Source organism: Acipenser ruthenus, chromosome 25, assembly GCF_902713425.1.
Source record: "Acipenser ruthenus chromosome 25, fAciRut3.2 maternal haplotype, whole genome shotgun sequence".
Lineage (NCBI taxonomy): Eukaryota > Metazoa > Chordata > Actinopteri > Acipenseriformes > Acipenseridae > Acipenser > Acipenser ruthenus.
In genome coordinates, this window is record NC_081213.1 from 12,885,061 (window position 1) to 12,902,423 (window position 17,363).

Genomic DNA, 17,363 nt, shown 5'->3' on the forward strand with positions numbered 1-17,363 from the left:
TTGATTTATCCTCATATATGTGAAGTGCTCTCTCCACAGGGCTGGGGTATTGATTTATCTTCATATATGTGAAGTGCAGACTCTCCACAGGGCTGGGGTATTGATTTATCCTCATATATGTGAAGTGCTCTCTCCACAGGGCTGAGGTATTGATTTATCTTCATATATGTGAAGTGCTCTCTCCACAGGGCTGGGGTATTGATTTATCCTCATATATATGAAGTGCAGACTCTCCACAGGGCTGAGGTATTGATTTATCTTCATATATGTGAAGTGCTCTCTCCACAGGGCTGGGGTATTGATTTATCCCCATTGGGGCTGGTAAGGGTTAGCTACCCTTGTCGGCAGTATCCAGCTCTGTGTTTACAGGATGCTGGAGACACCCGCCCAAGGCTTCTAAGAAATTAAAGAGAAAAATACCCCTAGAGTCTGCGAGAGCGGGGGCGGAAGATGACTCAACGTTGGACAACACGGTTAACGACTTATGAACGGTAACGGATATGAGTATGGAGAGTACTTCACAAAAGACTAGTTCAAGATCTGCAGTTAGCAAAGACATGGAACTCCAGGTTTGTGTCTGCGGCTGGAGCAAGGCGACAACGGTCAGGGGTTTGAAGATTCATCAAGGGAGAATGAAATGCTTGAGGGAGAAGGGACAAGGGCCTCGCATTGATCAGTACTTCTTACGAAGTCAGTCAAGTCAGTCGAATGAAATCCAGCGACAGGAAGCAAACCACAGTTCGCAGGATATCAGCACCCCTGTCATAGATGTGAGGAGGACTTGCATGGACACAGTTAGTGATGAACCTAATGATCCTTGTGAACCCGGTCAGACAAACCAGCATAAGAGAGAAAAGAACCTCAACGGGCACAAGCCTGGAGTTAAATGGCCAAGAGCTTGTGAGAAAACTGCATGGGACACAGTAAACACAGATCTCTGCGTTGCATTGGAAAGATTAAGTGGAACAGTTGAAAAGAAGCTGGATAAATTTGGGGACATCATCTACGCATATGGAAGTGAGAGGTTTGGAGTTGAAAAAAGGAAGGAAAAAGTACAAACTATTCCTGGAAAGTCTAGACGGCAGCAGGAGATTGAACGCTTAGTTAGAGAGAGGAGACAGCTGAGGAACCAATGGAGAAGAGCAGAACAAAGTCAGAAGGAGGGACTCAATCTCTTACAAAGGGTCATAAAAGATAAGCTTGCAACATTGCGCAGAGCTGAGCGCCTACGGAAACGCTACAAAAAGAAGGAGCGTGCGAGAGCGAACTTTTATAAAGACCCATTCAAATTTGTAAAGAAGTTATTCACCAGTGAGAAGAATGGCACACTAAAAGCATCTAAGGTTGAGCTGGAGAGATATTTGGAGGAAACACATACAGATTCAAAAAGGCAGGAGCCTATGTCAATTCCGTCAGACATCCCACCTATCAATCCACCAGAATACCAAATGGAGGACTGTGCACCTAAGTGGAAAGAAATAGAGCAAGCTGTGAAAAAAGCAAGGGCTTCATCATCTCCAGGGCCTAATGGAGTTCCGTACAGAGTGTACAAGAGTGCTTCAGGAGTTCTACGAATTCTGTGGAAATTGATGAAAGTGGCATGGGAAAAACAGGTTGTACCAAGAGCATGGCGCCGAGCAGGTGGAGTCTTTATACCTAAAGAAAAAGATTCTACAAGCATCAGTCAGTTTCGTCCCATTTCCCTATTAAACGTAGAAGGCAAGATTTTCTTCAGCATTATTGCTCAGAGATTGTCAGCTTACCTATTAAAGAACTGCTTCATTGACACTTCAATACAAAAAGCGGGCATTCCAGGTTTCCCAGGTTGCTTAGAACACATCAATGTGATCTGGCAACAAATTCAATCAGCTAAAAAGGAGAGGAAGGAGCTCCATGTGACATTCCTGGATTTGGCTAATGCATATGGTTCAGTGCCACATGAACTACTTTGGGCAGCATTTGATTTTTTCAGTGTACCGATGACAATAACAAATTTAGTGAAAGCCTATTTTGGAGATTTGCAATTCAGTTTTTCAACTTCAGAATTCAGCACTACATGGCAATGCCTAGAGGTTGGAATAATGGCAGGATGCACCATTTCTCCACTGGCTTTTACCATGGCAATGGAAGTAATCATTAGGGCATCAAAATGGGTAGTAGGAGGAGAGCGCTTGGCTTCTGGAATGCGACTACCACCAATTCGAGCATACATGGATGACATGACAACCATGACTACAACAGTAGCCTGCACTAATCGATTATTGGGCAAATTAACCAATAACATTGAATGGGCACGAATGCAATTCAAGCCCACTAAATCAAGGAGCATCTCTATAATTAAAGGCAAAGTAGTAGATAAAACATTCTTCATTAATGGTGAGGCAATACCAACAGTGTCTGAGAAGCCAGTGAAGAGTCTTGGGAGATGGTACGACGGGGATCTAAAGGACACAGTTCGTGTGGGAGAAGTTAGACAACAAGCAGTGGAAGGGTTGAAGAGCATAGACAGCTGCGCTCTACCAGGTAAACTAAAACTCTGGTGCTTTCAGTTTGGTCTACTGCCGAGGTTGCTGTGGCCACTGACTGTGTACGAGGTTTCTTTGACAACAGTAGAGAAGCTGGAAGCTTTAATCAGTTCATACATCAGGAAATGGTTGGGAGTTCCACACTGCCTCAGCAGAGTGGGACTTTATGGTAAAGGAATACTGCAGCTACCAGTCTCTGCTCTAACCGAGGAGTTTAAGTGCGCCAAGGTCAGACTGGAAATGACATTAGTAGAGTCACGCGATAAATGCGTAAGGGAGGCAGCACCTGTGTTGAAAACTGGAAGAAAGTGGGCGGCAAAGAAAGCTGTGGAAGATGCAAAGGCTGCCCTTCGAATTGGTGATATCATGGGGCAAGTTCAGCATGGAAGAGGGGGTCTTGGTTTCAGTTCAACTCCTCCTACATGGCACAAGGCGGCCCCAGCTCAAAGGAGGAAGCTGGTAGTCAACGAGGTGCAAAAGCAGGAGGAGAGGATGAGGTGTATAAAGGCCATTTCCCAGGCCAAACAGGGAGAATGGATGAGATGGGAGAGTGTGGAACAACGCAAGATTGGCTGGCAAGACCTATGGTCAGTGGAACAGAGCAGGATCAGTTTCCTCATCAGGTCAACATATGATGTTCTCCCATCACCACAGAACCTAAACCTCTGGGTAGGAGAGGATCCCTCATGTCCTTTGTGTTCATCACCTGCAACATTAAGGCACATTTTGACAGGATGTAAGGTGGCTCTTAGCCAAGGACGGTTTACTTGGCGCCATGACCAGGTGCTGCGATGTTTGGCCTTAGCATTGGAAGACAAGCGTAACATGACCAATAAGTTGCCACCTGTTCCATCAAAACATTACACACAAAAGACAACATTCCTCCGCCCAGGAGAGCAACCACCAAGAAAAGGTGTTAAAACCAATCCTCGCCCAGGACAACTGGAAGCTGCTAGAGACTGGAATATGCTGGCAGATGTTGGTCAACGGCTTATTTTTCCACCTGAGATTGCCACCACTAACCTTCGACCAGATATTGTCTTGTGGTCTGGATCAGCACGCCTTGTTCACCTGGTAGAGTTAACAGTGCCATGGGAGGATGCTGTAGATGAGGCATATGAGAGGAAGAAACTGCGGTATGCTCAACTAGCCACTGAAGCGGAACAGCGAGGATGGAGAGTTCGGGTTTACCCAGTGGAAGTGGGTTGTCGAGGATTTGTGGCACACTCTACAACCCGGTTTCTCAGAGACGTCGGATTCAGTGGCCAAGAGTTGCGTCGCACAGTGAAGAACTTATCTGAAGCAGCAGAGAGGAGCAGCAACTGGCTGTGGTTGAGACGGAAAGATTCTGGCTGGGGACAGGTAAGTAAGCTGGGCTGAGTTGAGTGGGGGACGGAGGGGGGTGATGCTGGGACGCCAGAATCACCGTCGAGCCCTCTTGAGGTGTCGTGGGCTAGTCGACGAAACACTGAGGATGGAAGGTGCCCACTTGAAAACCCCAGAGATGTACCCTACTTAGCTCAATCCAGACGGTTGTCATGCTGATGCGCTGGGGAGGCCGCACTTTGGTTGATCCCCGGAGCCAGCATCGCAGCCGTTGTGTGTGCTGATGCGCCAGGGAGGCAAAATAAGCTGATCCCTGGAGCCAGCATTACACTTCAGCCATTAACACCAGACAGAAGGATATCTACATCATCATATGGAAGGAAACGTAAATGGAGGGAGACACATATGGATCACATTAGTTTACTGTAAAGCTACGTCTTAGTTGGTGCTTATCTTGGCGAGAGCCGAGTTCAAATCAGCATGAAGTTTTAACATCTACTCTCGTGTAATGGAAATCATATATGTGAAGTGCTCTCTCCACAGGGCTGGGGTATTGATTTATCCTCATATATGTGAAGTGCAGACTCTCCACAGGGCTGGGGTATTGATTTATCCTCATATATGTGAAGTGCAGACTCTCCACAGGGCTGGGGTATTGATTTATCCTCATATATGTGAAGTGCTCTCTCCACAGGGCTGGGGTATTGATTTATCCTCATATATGTGAAGTGCTCTCTCCACAGGGCTGGGGTATTGATTTATCCTCATATATGTGAAGTGCAGACTCTCCACAGGGCTGGGGTATTGATTTATCTTCATATATATGAAGTGCTCTCTCCACAGGGCTGGGGTATTGATTTATCCTCATATATGTGAAGTGCAGACTCTCCACAGGGCTGGGGTATTGATTTATCCTCATATATGTGAAGTGCTCTCTCCACAGGGCTGGGGTATTGATTTATCTTCATATATGTGAAGTGCTCTCTCCACAGGGCTGGGGTATTGATTTATTCTCATATATGTGAAGTGCTCTCTCCATAGGGCTGAGGTATTGATTCATCCTCATATATGTGAAGTGGAGACTCTCCACAGGGCTGGGGTATTGATTTATCCTCATATATGTGAAGTGCAGACTCTCCACAGGGCTGGGGTATTGATTTATCCTCATATATGTGAAGTGCAGACTCTCCACAGGGCTGGGGTATTGATTTATCCTTATATATGTGAAGTGCAGACTCTCCACAGGGCTGGGGTATTGATTTTTCCTCATATATGTGAAGTGCAGACTCTCCACAGGGCTGGGGTATTGATTTATCCTCATATATGTGAAGTGCAGACTCTCCACAGGGCTGGGGTATTGATTTATCTTCATATATGTGAAGTGCTCTCTCCACAGGGCTGGGGTATTGATTTATTCTCATATATGTGAAGTGCTCTCTCCATAGGGCTGAGGTATTGATTCATCCTCATATATGTGAAGTGGAGACTCTCCACAGGGCTGGGGTATTGATTTATCCTCATATATGTGAAGTGCAGACTCTCCACAGGGCTGGGGTATTGATTTATCCTCATATATGTGAAGTGCAGACTCTCCACAGGGCTGGGGTATTGATTTATCCTTATATATGTGAAGTGCAGACTCTCCACAGGGCTGGGGTATTGATTTTTCCTCATATATGTGAAGTGCAGACTCTCCACAGGGCTGGGGTATTGATTTATCCTCATATATGTGAAGTGCTCTCTCCACAGGGCTGGGGTATTGATTTATCTTCATATATGTGAAGTGCTCTCTCCACAGGGCTGGGGTATTGATTTATTCTCATATATGTGAAGTGCTCTCTCCATAGGGCTGAGGTATTGATTCATCCTCATATATGTGAAGTGGAGACTCTCCACAGGGCTGGGGTATTGATTTATCCTCATATATGTGAAGTGCAGACTCTCCACAGGGCTGGGGTATTGATTTATCCTCATATATGTGAAGTGCAGACTCTCCACAGGGCTGGGGTATTGATTTATCCTTATATATGTGAAGTGCAGACTCTCCACAGGGCTGGGGTATTGATTTTTCCTCATATATGTGAAGTGCAGACTCTCCACAGGGCTGGGGTATTGATTTATCCTCATATATGTGAAGTGCAGACTCTCCACAGGGCTGGGGTATTGATTTATCTTCATATATGTGAAGTGCTCTCTCCACAGGGCTGGGGTATTGATTTATTCTCATATATGTGAAGTGCTCTCTCCATAGGGCTGAGGTATTGATTCATCCTCATATATGTGAAGTGGAGACTCTCCACAGGGCTGGGGTATTGATTTATCCTCATATATGTGAAGTGCAGACTCTCCACAGGGCTGGGGTATTGATTTATCCTCATATATGTGAAGTGCAGACTCTCCACAGGGCTGGGGTATTGATTTATCCTTATATATGTGAAGTGCAGACTCTCCACAGGGCTGGGGTATTGATTTTTCCTCATATATGTGAAGTGCAGACTCTCCACAGGGCTGGGGTATTGATTTATCCTCATATATGTGAAGTGCAGACTCTCCACAGGGCTGGGGTATTGATTTATCCTCATATATGTGAAGTGCTCTCTCCACAGGGCTGGGGTATTGATTTATCCTCATATATGTGAAGTGCTCTCTCCACAGGGCTGAGGTATTGATTTATCTTCATATATGTGAAGTGCTCTCTCCACAGGGCTGGGGTATTGATTTATTATTATTATTATTATTATTATTTATTTCTTAGCAGACGCCCTTATCCAGGGCGACTTACAATCGTAAGCAAAAACATTTCAAGCGTTACAATACAAGTAATACAATAAGAGCAAGAAATACAATAACTTTTGTTCAAGTAAAGTACAAGTTTGACAAACCACAATTCAATAATACAGCAGGTAATAGTGATAGTTACATCAGGATATGATTAAATAGTGATAGTTACATCAGGATGTGATTAAATACAAAGTACTACAGGTTAAAAACTTGGCAGATTACAGTATTCTGAAGTACAGGATTAAATGCAGTAAAATAGGGGCTGATAAGAGCAAAATAAAGTACATTTACATGAAGGGTGATAGTGTCCCAGGATACAAACAGAGGAGTTCTACAGGTGCTCTTTGAAGAGGTGAGTCTTATGGAGGCGCCGGAATGTGGCCAGGGACTGGGCAGTCCTGACATCTGTAGGAAGGTCATTCCACCACTGCGGAGCAAGGGTGGAGAAGGAGCGGGCTTTGGAGGCAGGGGAGCGTAGCGGTGGTAGAGCTAGTCTTCTAGTGCAGGCGGAGCGGAGAGGTCGAGTGGGGGTGTAGGGAGAGATGAGGGTCTGGAGGTAGCTGGGTGCAGACTGGTAAAGGCATCTGTAGGCTAGTACAAGAGTCTTGAACTGGATGCGAGCGGTGATCGGGAGCCAGTGGAGCGAGCGGAGTAGTGGAGTAGCGTGGGCGAAGCGAGGCAGAGAGAACACCAGGCGGGCAGCAGATGAGATGAGCTGGAGCGGACGGGTGGCGGACGCAGGGAGGCCAGCCAGGAGGGAGTTGCAGTAGTCTAGGCGGCCTGGACCAGGGCCTGGACCAGGAGCTGGGTAGCATAGTTGGTGAGGAAGGGTCGGATTCTTCGGATGTTGCTCAGGAAGAATCGGCAAGTGCGTGCCAGAGTGGAGATGTGCTGGGAATAAGAGAGGCAGGGGTCCAGGGTGACTCCAAGGTTCTTAGCTGAGGAAGAGGGAGAGAGTGTGGTAGATTCCAGAGGAACAGAGATGGAGAGATCAGAGGAGGGGGAGGAGGAGGGAAAGAAAAGGAGGTCAGATTTAGAGAGGTTGAGTTTGAGGTGATGCGAGTGCATCCAGGAGGAAATAGCAGACAGACAGGTAGAGATACGGGAGGAGATGGTGGGGAAGGAGAGGAAAATCTGAGCATCATCAGCATAGAAATGGTATGAGAAACCATAGGATGCGATGAGGGGGCCCAGGGAGCGGGTGTAGAGAGAGAACAGGAGAGGACCCAAGACTGACCCTTGGGGGACTCCAGTTAAGAGAGGGTGAGGTGTGGAGGTTGCTCCACGCCAGGTTACCTGGTAAGTGCGGTTGGAGAGGTAGGAGGAGAACCAGGCCAGAGCAGTGTCAGAGATCCCCAGGTCAGCAAGAGATGATAGTAGAATAGAGTGATCAACAGTGTCAAAGGCAGCAGAGAGGTCGAGGAGAATTAGGACAGAGGAGAGAGAGGCAGCTCGGGCACATTTAAGTGAGTTGGTGACAGACTCTCCACAGGGCTGAGGTACTGATTTATCCTCATATATATGAAGTGCAGACTCTCCACAGGGCTGAGGTATTGATTTATCTTCATATATGTGAAGTGCAGACTCTCCACAGGGCTGGGGTATTGATTTATCCTCATATATGTGAAGTGCAGACTCTCCACAGGGCTGGGGTATTGATTTATCCTCATATATGTGAAGTGCTCTCTCCACAGGGCTGGGGTATTGATTTATCCTCATATATGTGAAGTGCTCTCTCCACAGGGCTGGGGTATTGATTTATCCTCATATATGTGAAGTGCTCTCTCCACAGGGCTGGGGTATTGATTTATCCTCATATATGTGAAGTGCTCTCTCCACAGGGCAGAGGTATTGATTTATCCTCATATATGTGAAGTGCAGACTCTCCACAGGGCTGGGGTATTGATTTATTCTCATATATGTGAAGCGCTCTCTCCACAGGGCTGGGGTATTGATTTATCCTCATATATGTGAAGTGCTCTCTCCACAGGGCTGGGGTATTGATTTATCCTTATATATGTGAAGTGCTCTCTCCACAGGGCTGGGGTATTGATTTATCTTCATATATGTGAAGTGCTCTCTCCACAGGGCTGGGGTATTGATTTATTCTCATATATGTGAAGTGCTCTCTCCATAGGGCTGAGGTATTGATTCATCCTCATATATGTGAAGTGCAGACTCTCCACAGGGCTGGGGTATTGATTTATCCTCATATATATCTGAAGTGCTCTCTCCACAGGGCTGGGGTATTGATTTATCCTCATATATGTGAAGTGCTCTCTCCACAGGGCTGGGGTATTGATTTATCCTCATATATGTGAAGTGCAGACTCTCCACAGGGCTGGGGTATTGATTTATCCTCATATATGTGAAGTGCAGACTCTCCACAGGGCTGGGGTATTGATTTATCCTCATATATATCTGAAGTGCTCTCTCCACAGGGCTGGGGTATTGATTTATCCTCATATATGTGAAGTGCTCTCTCCACAGGGCTGGGGTATTGATTTATCCTCATATATGTGAAGTGCAGACTCTCCACAGGGCTGGGGTATTGATTTATCCTCATTTTATGTGAAGTGCTCTCTCCACAGGGCTGGGGTATTGATTTATCTTCATATATATGAAGTGCTCTCTCCACAGGGCTGGGGTATTGATTTATCCTCATATATGTGAAGTGCTCTCTCCACAGGGCTGGGGTATTGATTTATTGCCAGTTTTATTCCACTCAGAACCCTTGCTTACTAAATATCTAAAGGTAAAACTATTTTATAAATACATCAGGTAGACACACGTTTCAGCTGGTGCCTTCCTCAATGTACACAAATAACATGGTTTTCCTTGCAAATAGTTAATGAATAATGCTGTGTGTTCTCCAGTGAGAGGTGTTGTTCTTTGAGTAGAAGTCTTGTTAATAAGGCTGTGTGTTCTCCAGTGAGCTGCGTTGTTCTTTGAGTAGAAGTCTTGTTAATAAGGCTGCGTGTTCTCCAGTGAGAGTCATTGTTCTTTGAGTAGAAGTCTTCTTAATAAGGCTGTGTGTTCTCCAGTGAGCTGTGTTGTTCTTTGAGTAGAAGTCTTGTTAATAAGGCTGTGTGTTCTCCAGTGAGCTGTGTTGTTCTTTGAATAGAAGTCTTGTTAATAAGGCTGTGTGTTCTCCAGTGAGCTGTGTTGTTCTTTGAGTAGAAGTCTTGTTAATAAGGCTGCATGTTCTCCAGTGAGCTGTGTTGTTCTTTGAATAGAAGTCTTGTTAATAAGGCTGTGTGTTCTCCAGTGAGCTGTGTTGTTCTTTGAGTAGAAGTCTTGTTAATAAGGCTGTGTGTTCTCCAGTGAGCTGTGTTGTTCTTTGAGTAGAAGTCTTGTTAATAAGGCTGCATGTTCTCCAGTGAGCTGTGTTGTTCTTTGAGTAGAAGTCTTGTTGATAAGGCTGCGTGTTCTCCAGTGAGCTGTGTTGTTCTTTGAATAGAAGTCTTGTTAATAAGGCTGCGTGTTCTCCAGTGAGTGGCCTTGTTCTTTGTAATACGTTGTCTGATTCTGAACGTCTGCTCTCTTGTTTTCTTGCAGAGGAAGCGGAAGCAGAGCAAGAGAGATGAAGACTCCCTTAGCCTCTGCAGCCTGGACACCCAGGTGAGACACAGCGGAGTCCTTCCTGCAGTACACACGTGTGGAGCGCTGCCACAGGCCACACCTGCACAACACACACACCTAACATCACACTCAGGTCACGCATTCTCTCCTATTACAAAAGTCATCGTGCATCAAACCCTCCTTCAGCAGTCATGCGTTCCCTGGCGCTTCAGATCTGTAGGCTGAATATTAAACCGGGGAGAGTAGAAACCAGATAGAACAGCAAGATTCAAGTTCAGTTAGAGTCGTGGGGCCACACATTTGTTCCCAAGGGGCCACTTGCAGCATCACTGGTGTACAGCATTCATTCAACATCACTTTCATGGTTGCATTGAAACAATGTGAACTGGCCGTTATAAAAGTTTCTCACAATAAAAGCACAGCAAAGTGTAATAAAGCACAGTTAAAGCATGGTAAAGCATAGGTATGCATTGTGAATCAGAGAGAGAATTTCAACAAGGGCTGTCAGTAACACAATTTAAACAAGGGCTGTCAGTAACACAATTTAAACAAGGGCTGTCAAGTAACACAATTTAAACAAGGGCTGTCAGTAACACAATTTAAACAAGGGCTGTCAGTAACACAATTTAAACAAGGGCTGTCAGTAACACAATTTCAACAAGGGCTGTCAAGTAACACAATTTCAACAAGGGCTGTCAAGTAACACAATTTCAACAAGGGCTGTCAAGTAACACAATTTCAACAAGGGCTGTCAAGTAACACAATTTCAACAAGGGCTGTCAGTAACACAATTTCAACAAGGGCTGTCAAGTAACACAATTTCAACAAGGGCTGTCAAGTAACACAATTTCAACAAGGGCTGTCAGTAACACAATTTCAACAAGGGCTGTCAAGTAACACAATTTAAACAAGGGCTGTCAAGTAACACAATTTCAACAAGGGCTGTCAGTAACACAATTTAAACAAGGGCTGTCAAGTAACACAATTTCAACAAGGGCTGTCAAGTAACACAATTTAAACAAGGGCTGTCAAGTAACACAATTTAAACAAGGGCTGTCAAGTAACACAATTTCAATGCAGATTAATCACACTTTTTTTTCATCTTTCTTGATCTTAATATTTGAGTTCTTTACTTCTTCTAAATTCAGGAACGCTGAATGCTACAGTTGAACCAATGATAGAGCTACGTGCAGAATGATCTGTTTAGTGTAAAAGTGACTATAAAAAATGAGCACGGCAAACAAAAGGCAGTGCTTAGTTGTTTTGAGACCCGAAAAATAAAGTAGTCGCATTGGTGTTATGTTAAATAAATCTGCAATTAAAAGCGAGATTAACTGAGATAAAGCCCTCATTTCTACACACCTCTGCCACGTCCTGTCAGTGCCTCGCTGGCTGCCCTGGACTCCTCCCTTACCGTTAGGAAACGCATCTCCCATAAGCAGTCTGCCTCTGGCTGGCGCGCACAAATCACATCACAGTAGCCATTCCCAAGAATTTCATGACTGTTGTAACCTTTCCAGAAAAGCAAGATCCAAATAACATCTTGTCAGCTGTGTAGTTGAGAGCTGATAAAGTAGAACACATTCCGGGGATTGCATTTCATGAGACCTGGCAAAGAACAGCAGCTCCTTCTGATGGGTCGTGATTACAAGTCAATGGGAATCGCTTCCCTTTTATAGGCAAACCCATAAATGTCACCTCGGAGAATGCAGAGAAACACAGAGTGCAGGGAGGGGGGACTGCCAGAGTGCAGGGCAGAAACACAGAGTGCAGGGAGGGGGGGCTGCCAGAGTGCAGGGCAGAAACACAGAGTGCAGGGAGGGGGGGCTGCCAGAGTGCAGGGCAGAAACACAGAGTGCAGGGAGGGGGGGCTGCCAGAGTGCAGGGCAGAAACACAGAGTGCAGGGAGGGGGGGCTGCCAGAGTGCAGGGCAGAAACACAGAGTGCAGGGGGGGCTGCCAGAGTGCAGGGCAGAAACACAGAGTGCAGGGGGGGCTGCCAGAGTGCAGGGGGGAAACACAGATTACCGAGACGTCCCTCTCCGTGCTGATAACAGAAACTGCATGGCTAGCTGTGCACAGCAGCACCCTTATAACAGAAACTGCATGGCTAGCTTTAAAGCCTCCATATAACCTCAACTGTGTAACTGTTATCCTCTCCCCCTGCAGCACTGTGCTTTGTGAATATACTTCCATACAAAATCACCACAGTTTCAACCCGAACGGGTAGTAAGGGGGTCCAAGGTTATAACCTTTCACGTCTTTCTGACACATTTGAAAATGCTGTCTATGGTTTATTACTTGCTCTATATAATACGTTATAATTTTATATTCATTGAAAATGTTATTAGCAAGTCTGAAATGCCAGTCCATCATTGATAGCAATGTTAGTATTAATTGTTACATTGACTTTCAGTAGGGGCTGCTGACTGCTATAAATTTGACCTCTTTCAGTGAACCCATGCCCACCTGCACTGATGTTTGGTTACTTGTGGTTTAGCTGTGAGTTGAGGTGTAGGTCGGCTGTGTGATTTACTTTGCTTGTGTTCACGTTGGCATCACTCCTTTCAGATTGTATCCTACTGAATAACTAAGGCAGCGGATTGCTATTAATGGTCAGGACTGCAGCTATTCAAAACAGACCATGATGTTTAAAGAAGGATTCTTTCCAGAGCCAGAGAGTATCACTAAATGCAAGACACCCCTTATAACACACTACCCCTGCAAGCAACAAGATAGGAGCAAAAACCAGAATTTCTACCCTAGAAATCATAATCTCTCTGAACCACCACACTGCGATTCCAGCTAATGAAGTGATTTCTTCAATCTCACCTGCCGGGCACACCCGTTTGTATGGGCAGCAGGCCTTGCATGTGTAGTTTTTAAAGAAGCACGCTTATCAGACATGTATTTCCGTTTAAATAAAATGATAACTAGTACCAAAGTAGGCTAAAGAAAGCTCTCGGTTTGCACGCTGCGTTTTCAAGTACAGTGGTTGTTTCCCCTCAGAAGTTTCTTTGAGGTCAAAGCGTTGAAAGGCTAGGAAGATATTCGCTGTCCAGATTAAATGACCTAGGAAGTGCAAGCAAACAGATTTCCTGAAAGTAAAGCAGGCAAACCGAGAGCTTTCTTTAGCCTAGTGTGGTACCAGAGATAAAACAGAAAAACCCTGGAGCTGATTTCAAAAGGAGAAAAACACCTGTCAAAGTTACACAACTAGAACTAAGCCCAGTGGGTATTTAATTGAATGCAGTTTAACTACGTCAGGGTGTTTATTTTGAATAATTGACAGTAGTTTACACTTCGGAATAAACAGCTTTGAAAATCAGTCCCGATCATAGGCGCTGCTGTCTCCGTGATGCTCCGAGGCTCAAGCACCCACCAGTCACAGTGTCGTCTCCGTGATGCTCCGGGGCTCAAGCACCCACCAGTCACAGTGTCATCTCCGTGATGCTCCGGGGCTCAAGCACCCACCAGTCACAGTGTCGTCTCCGTGATGCTCCGGGGCTCAAGCACCCACCAGTCACAGTGTCGTCTCCGTGATGCTCCGGGGCTCAGCACCCACCAGTCACAGTGTCATCTCCGTGATGCTCCGGGGCTCAAGCACCCACCAGTCACAGTGTCGTCTCCGTGATGCTCCGGGGCTCAAGCACCCACCAGTCACAGTGTCATCTCCGTGATGCTCCGGGGCTCAAGCACCCACCAGTCACAGTGTCATCTCCGTGATGCTCCGGGGCTCAAGCACCCACCAGTCACAGTGTCGTCTCCATGATGCCCCGGGGCTCAAGCACCCATCAGTCACAGAGCCGTCTCCGTGATGCCCCGGGGTTCAAGCCCCCATGGGTATAATAAGCGGGTGCTCAGCATCCACACCACAAAATGTTTTGTTTTAGTGTTAGTATGTATAATCCACATTAAAGAATAACCTGCACTTGAGCAGAGGGTTTGTAGACCTGGGCAGATACTAACCCCCCACAATAAAATAACTGCAGCGTTCACTGTGTGATAATCAGACATCACTGTCCGTTCCACAGTGCCACAAACACTGCACTCTACAACTCTCTCTCTCCTCGCACACTGCAGCACTGTGAGAGAGCTCTGCACTCACAGTCCACTCTCTCTCTTTTCTCACGCACTGCAGCCCTGTGAGAGAGCTTTTCACTCACAGTCCAGTCCACTCTCACTCTCTCACTCTCTCACTCTCTCTCACTCTCTCTCTCTCTCTCTCCTCGCACACTGCAGCCCTGCGAGAGTGCTTTTCACTCACAGTCCACTCTCTCTCTCTCTCTCTCTCCCTCTCTCTCCTCGCACACTGCAGCACTGCGAGAGAGCTCTGCACTCACAGGCCAGATACTGCTCCCAAAAACATTTCCTTCACTTCCTGAGAACAGAGGAACAGCTTGAACTGGAGAAAACAAGATAAACTACTGGACAAGACATCAGGGCGGGAAACATTCACTTCCCTGTCAATCCCTAGCTGAAATAGGTTCTGAAATCAAAATTCCAAAATACAACTACATGTTAGATTTGTGAAAGTATTTCATTAGCTATTATAACGTAGGATTTTCAACAGCCTGACCGGTTCCTACCTGTGTCTCAAGTCTTATATAAATAGCAAAGATCCCAGAGCACAGCTTCCGATCAGTGTGCTTCCAGGACGGCGGGAAGCACACTGATCAGAACACATATACTGGGAATAGAAGTGTGTGAAAACACTGCGTTCTGAATTTGGAGTCAAAGAATACAACATTAGATGTTTTGAGTCAATGTTGTGTCATCTTTTTAAATATTTCGTTGTCTTGCGTTGAAACATCTTGTTGCTGCAGCTTGTGTGCACAGCTGTCTGTATGATGGATGAGTCATTCTCTTGATCCTCCTCAGTGAGCACTGCTCATCGAGTTCCCTCCACGCGTTTCTGTCACTCAGCACACATTTGTGGAGCACGCTGTCTGTGAATCATCGCATGTCTAGTATTGCAACGGGTTAGAGATACGATCACTGCACAGGCACGCGGAGAGGCCAAAACAGGGAGATGACCATTTTAGAGCCTGGAGGAAGGGCTACCCTCAGCCATGGATTCCCTAAGGTTTCCTCCTACCATTGAAATTTAAACAAAAATAAAGTAAGTAGGGTTTTTTTCTTACCTGAGTGCTGAGCGGTTTGTTTTAGTCTGCGGGGTGCGTGGTCAGGCTGGAAAGGCAGGGCTCGTCCTTCGATCAGGCTGGAGAGGCTGGGCTCGTCCTTCGATCAGGCTGGAGAGGCTGGGCTCGTCCTTCGATCAGGCTGGAGAGGCTGGGCTCGTCCTTCGATCAGGCTGGAGAGGCTGGGCTCGTCCTTCGATCAGGCTGGAGAGGCTGGGCTCGTCCTTCGATCAGGCTGGAGAGGCTGGGCTCGTCCTTCGATCAGGCTGGAGAGGCTGGGCTCGTCCTTCGATCAGGCTGGAGAGGCTGGGCTCGTCCTTCGATCAGGCTGGAGAGGCTGGGCTCGTCCTTCGATCAGGCTGGAGAGGCTGGGCTCGTCCTTCGGTGCAGTCATGGTCCAGGGGGCGGGCGCTGTGTTCAGTTGCTTACCTTCATTATCATTTCATATTGGCAATGCGCTCTTGGACGTTGTTTATTCATTCATTTCAATCCATTGTACCACTCATAGCTCGCCGGCTTTGTCTTTTGGGGGAGGGTGGCCCATAGCCACTCTCTGTCTGCGGCACTGGGATTGCATGATATCGTTCGTGTATTCGCCTGGTCGGCCAACAATGCGAGTAGCAGTCCTGCACCCTGTCAACTGCACTGCAGGATCACAATTAAAATGAATACGCTGCAACTATCTCATAAGAAAGTACTGTAGTACTGTTCAAAAACACTACAGCTTGCTATAGCATGTACTGCTGTATACTGTTGGAAACTGTAGTGTTTGGATGGTACTGCAGTATCTGTACATGGACCAGGCCACAAACACTGTGTAGAAACCAAAACCCATCTGCACTGTATAGAAACCAAAACCCATCTGCACTGTGTAGAAACCAAAACCCGTCTGCACTGTATAGAAACCAAAACCCATCTGCACTGTGTAGAAACCAAAACCCATCTGCACTGTGTAGAAACCAAAATCCATCTGCACTGTGTAGAAACCAAAACCCATCTGCACTGTGTAGAAACCAAAACCCGTCTGCACTGTATAGAAACCAAAACCCATCTGCACTGTGTAGAAACCAAAACCCGTCTGCACTGTGTAGAAACCAAAACCCATCTGCACTGTATAGAAACCAAAACCCATCTGCACTGTGTAGAAACCAAAACCCGTCTGCACTGTGTAGAAACCAAAACCCATCTGCACTGTATAGAAACCAAAACCCGTCTGCACTGTATAGAAACCAAAACCCATCTGCACTGTGTAGAAACCAAAACCCGTCTGCACTGTGTAGAAACCAAAACCCATCTGCACTGTGCAGAAACCAAAACCCATCTGCACTGTGTAGACACCAAAACCCATCTGCACTGTGTAGAAACCAAAACCCATCTGCACTGTGTAGAAACCAAAACCCATCTGCACTGTGTAGAAACCAAAACCCATCTGCACTGTGTAGAAACCAAAACCCATCTGCACTGTGTAGACACCAAAACCCATCTGCACTGTATAGAAACCAAAACCCATCTGCACTGTGTAGAAACCAAAACCCATCTGCACTGTGTAGAAACCAAAACCCATCTGCACTGTGTAGAAACCAAAACCCATCTGCACTGTATAGAAACCAAAACCCATCTGCACAAACATGAATTAATGAAGCACGTTCACTAAGCTTTGCTAAAGGGGTACAAGCAATCTTTTAAACATAATTACACAACACGAAAGCCAAATCCTGCTAAAACAGCACAATCTAAAAACATTCACTGAAAAGCAGATACACTGCCAGACAGGAAGTACATTCATGCACAGCCCTATTGAGGGTTGAGCCTGCAATGCACTCGAGGCAGATCAAGCGGTGCTTGCTTGGGCATGTGCTTTGGGCTTAGAGCAGTGGTGCGCAAACTGGGGGGGCGTGGAGTGTTACTAAGGGGAGCGCGACTGACTAAAGAGGGAGTTCTGTTTAAAAAAAATTTAAATACATAAATGAAAGCTAATTAGGCCAAGTTCTTACCTTTCAAATGAGCCG

At 46.2% G+C, this 17,363-nt stretch overlaps 1 protein-coding gene across 2 annotated transcripts in view; it reads left to right on the forward strand.

Moving 5' to 3' along the window:
- LOC117414068 (rho guanine nucleotide exchange factor 3) overlaps positions 1-17,363 on the forward strand; it is a 144,668-nt gene that overhangs the window by 61,608 nt on the left and 65,697 nt on the right. For both annotated transcript variants that reach the window (XM_058999355.1, XM_058999356.1), the window contains one exon: positions 10,191-10,253. In XM_058999355.1, coding sequence (XP_058855338.1) covers positions 10,191-10,253 — 63 coding nt within the window. The remainder of the gene's footprint in view (positions 1-10,190; positions 10,254-17,363) is intronic.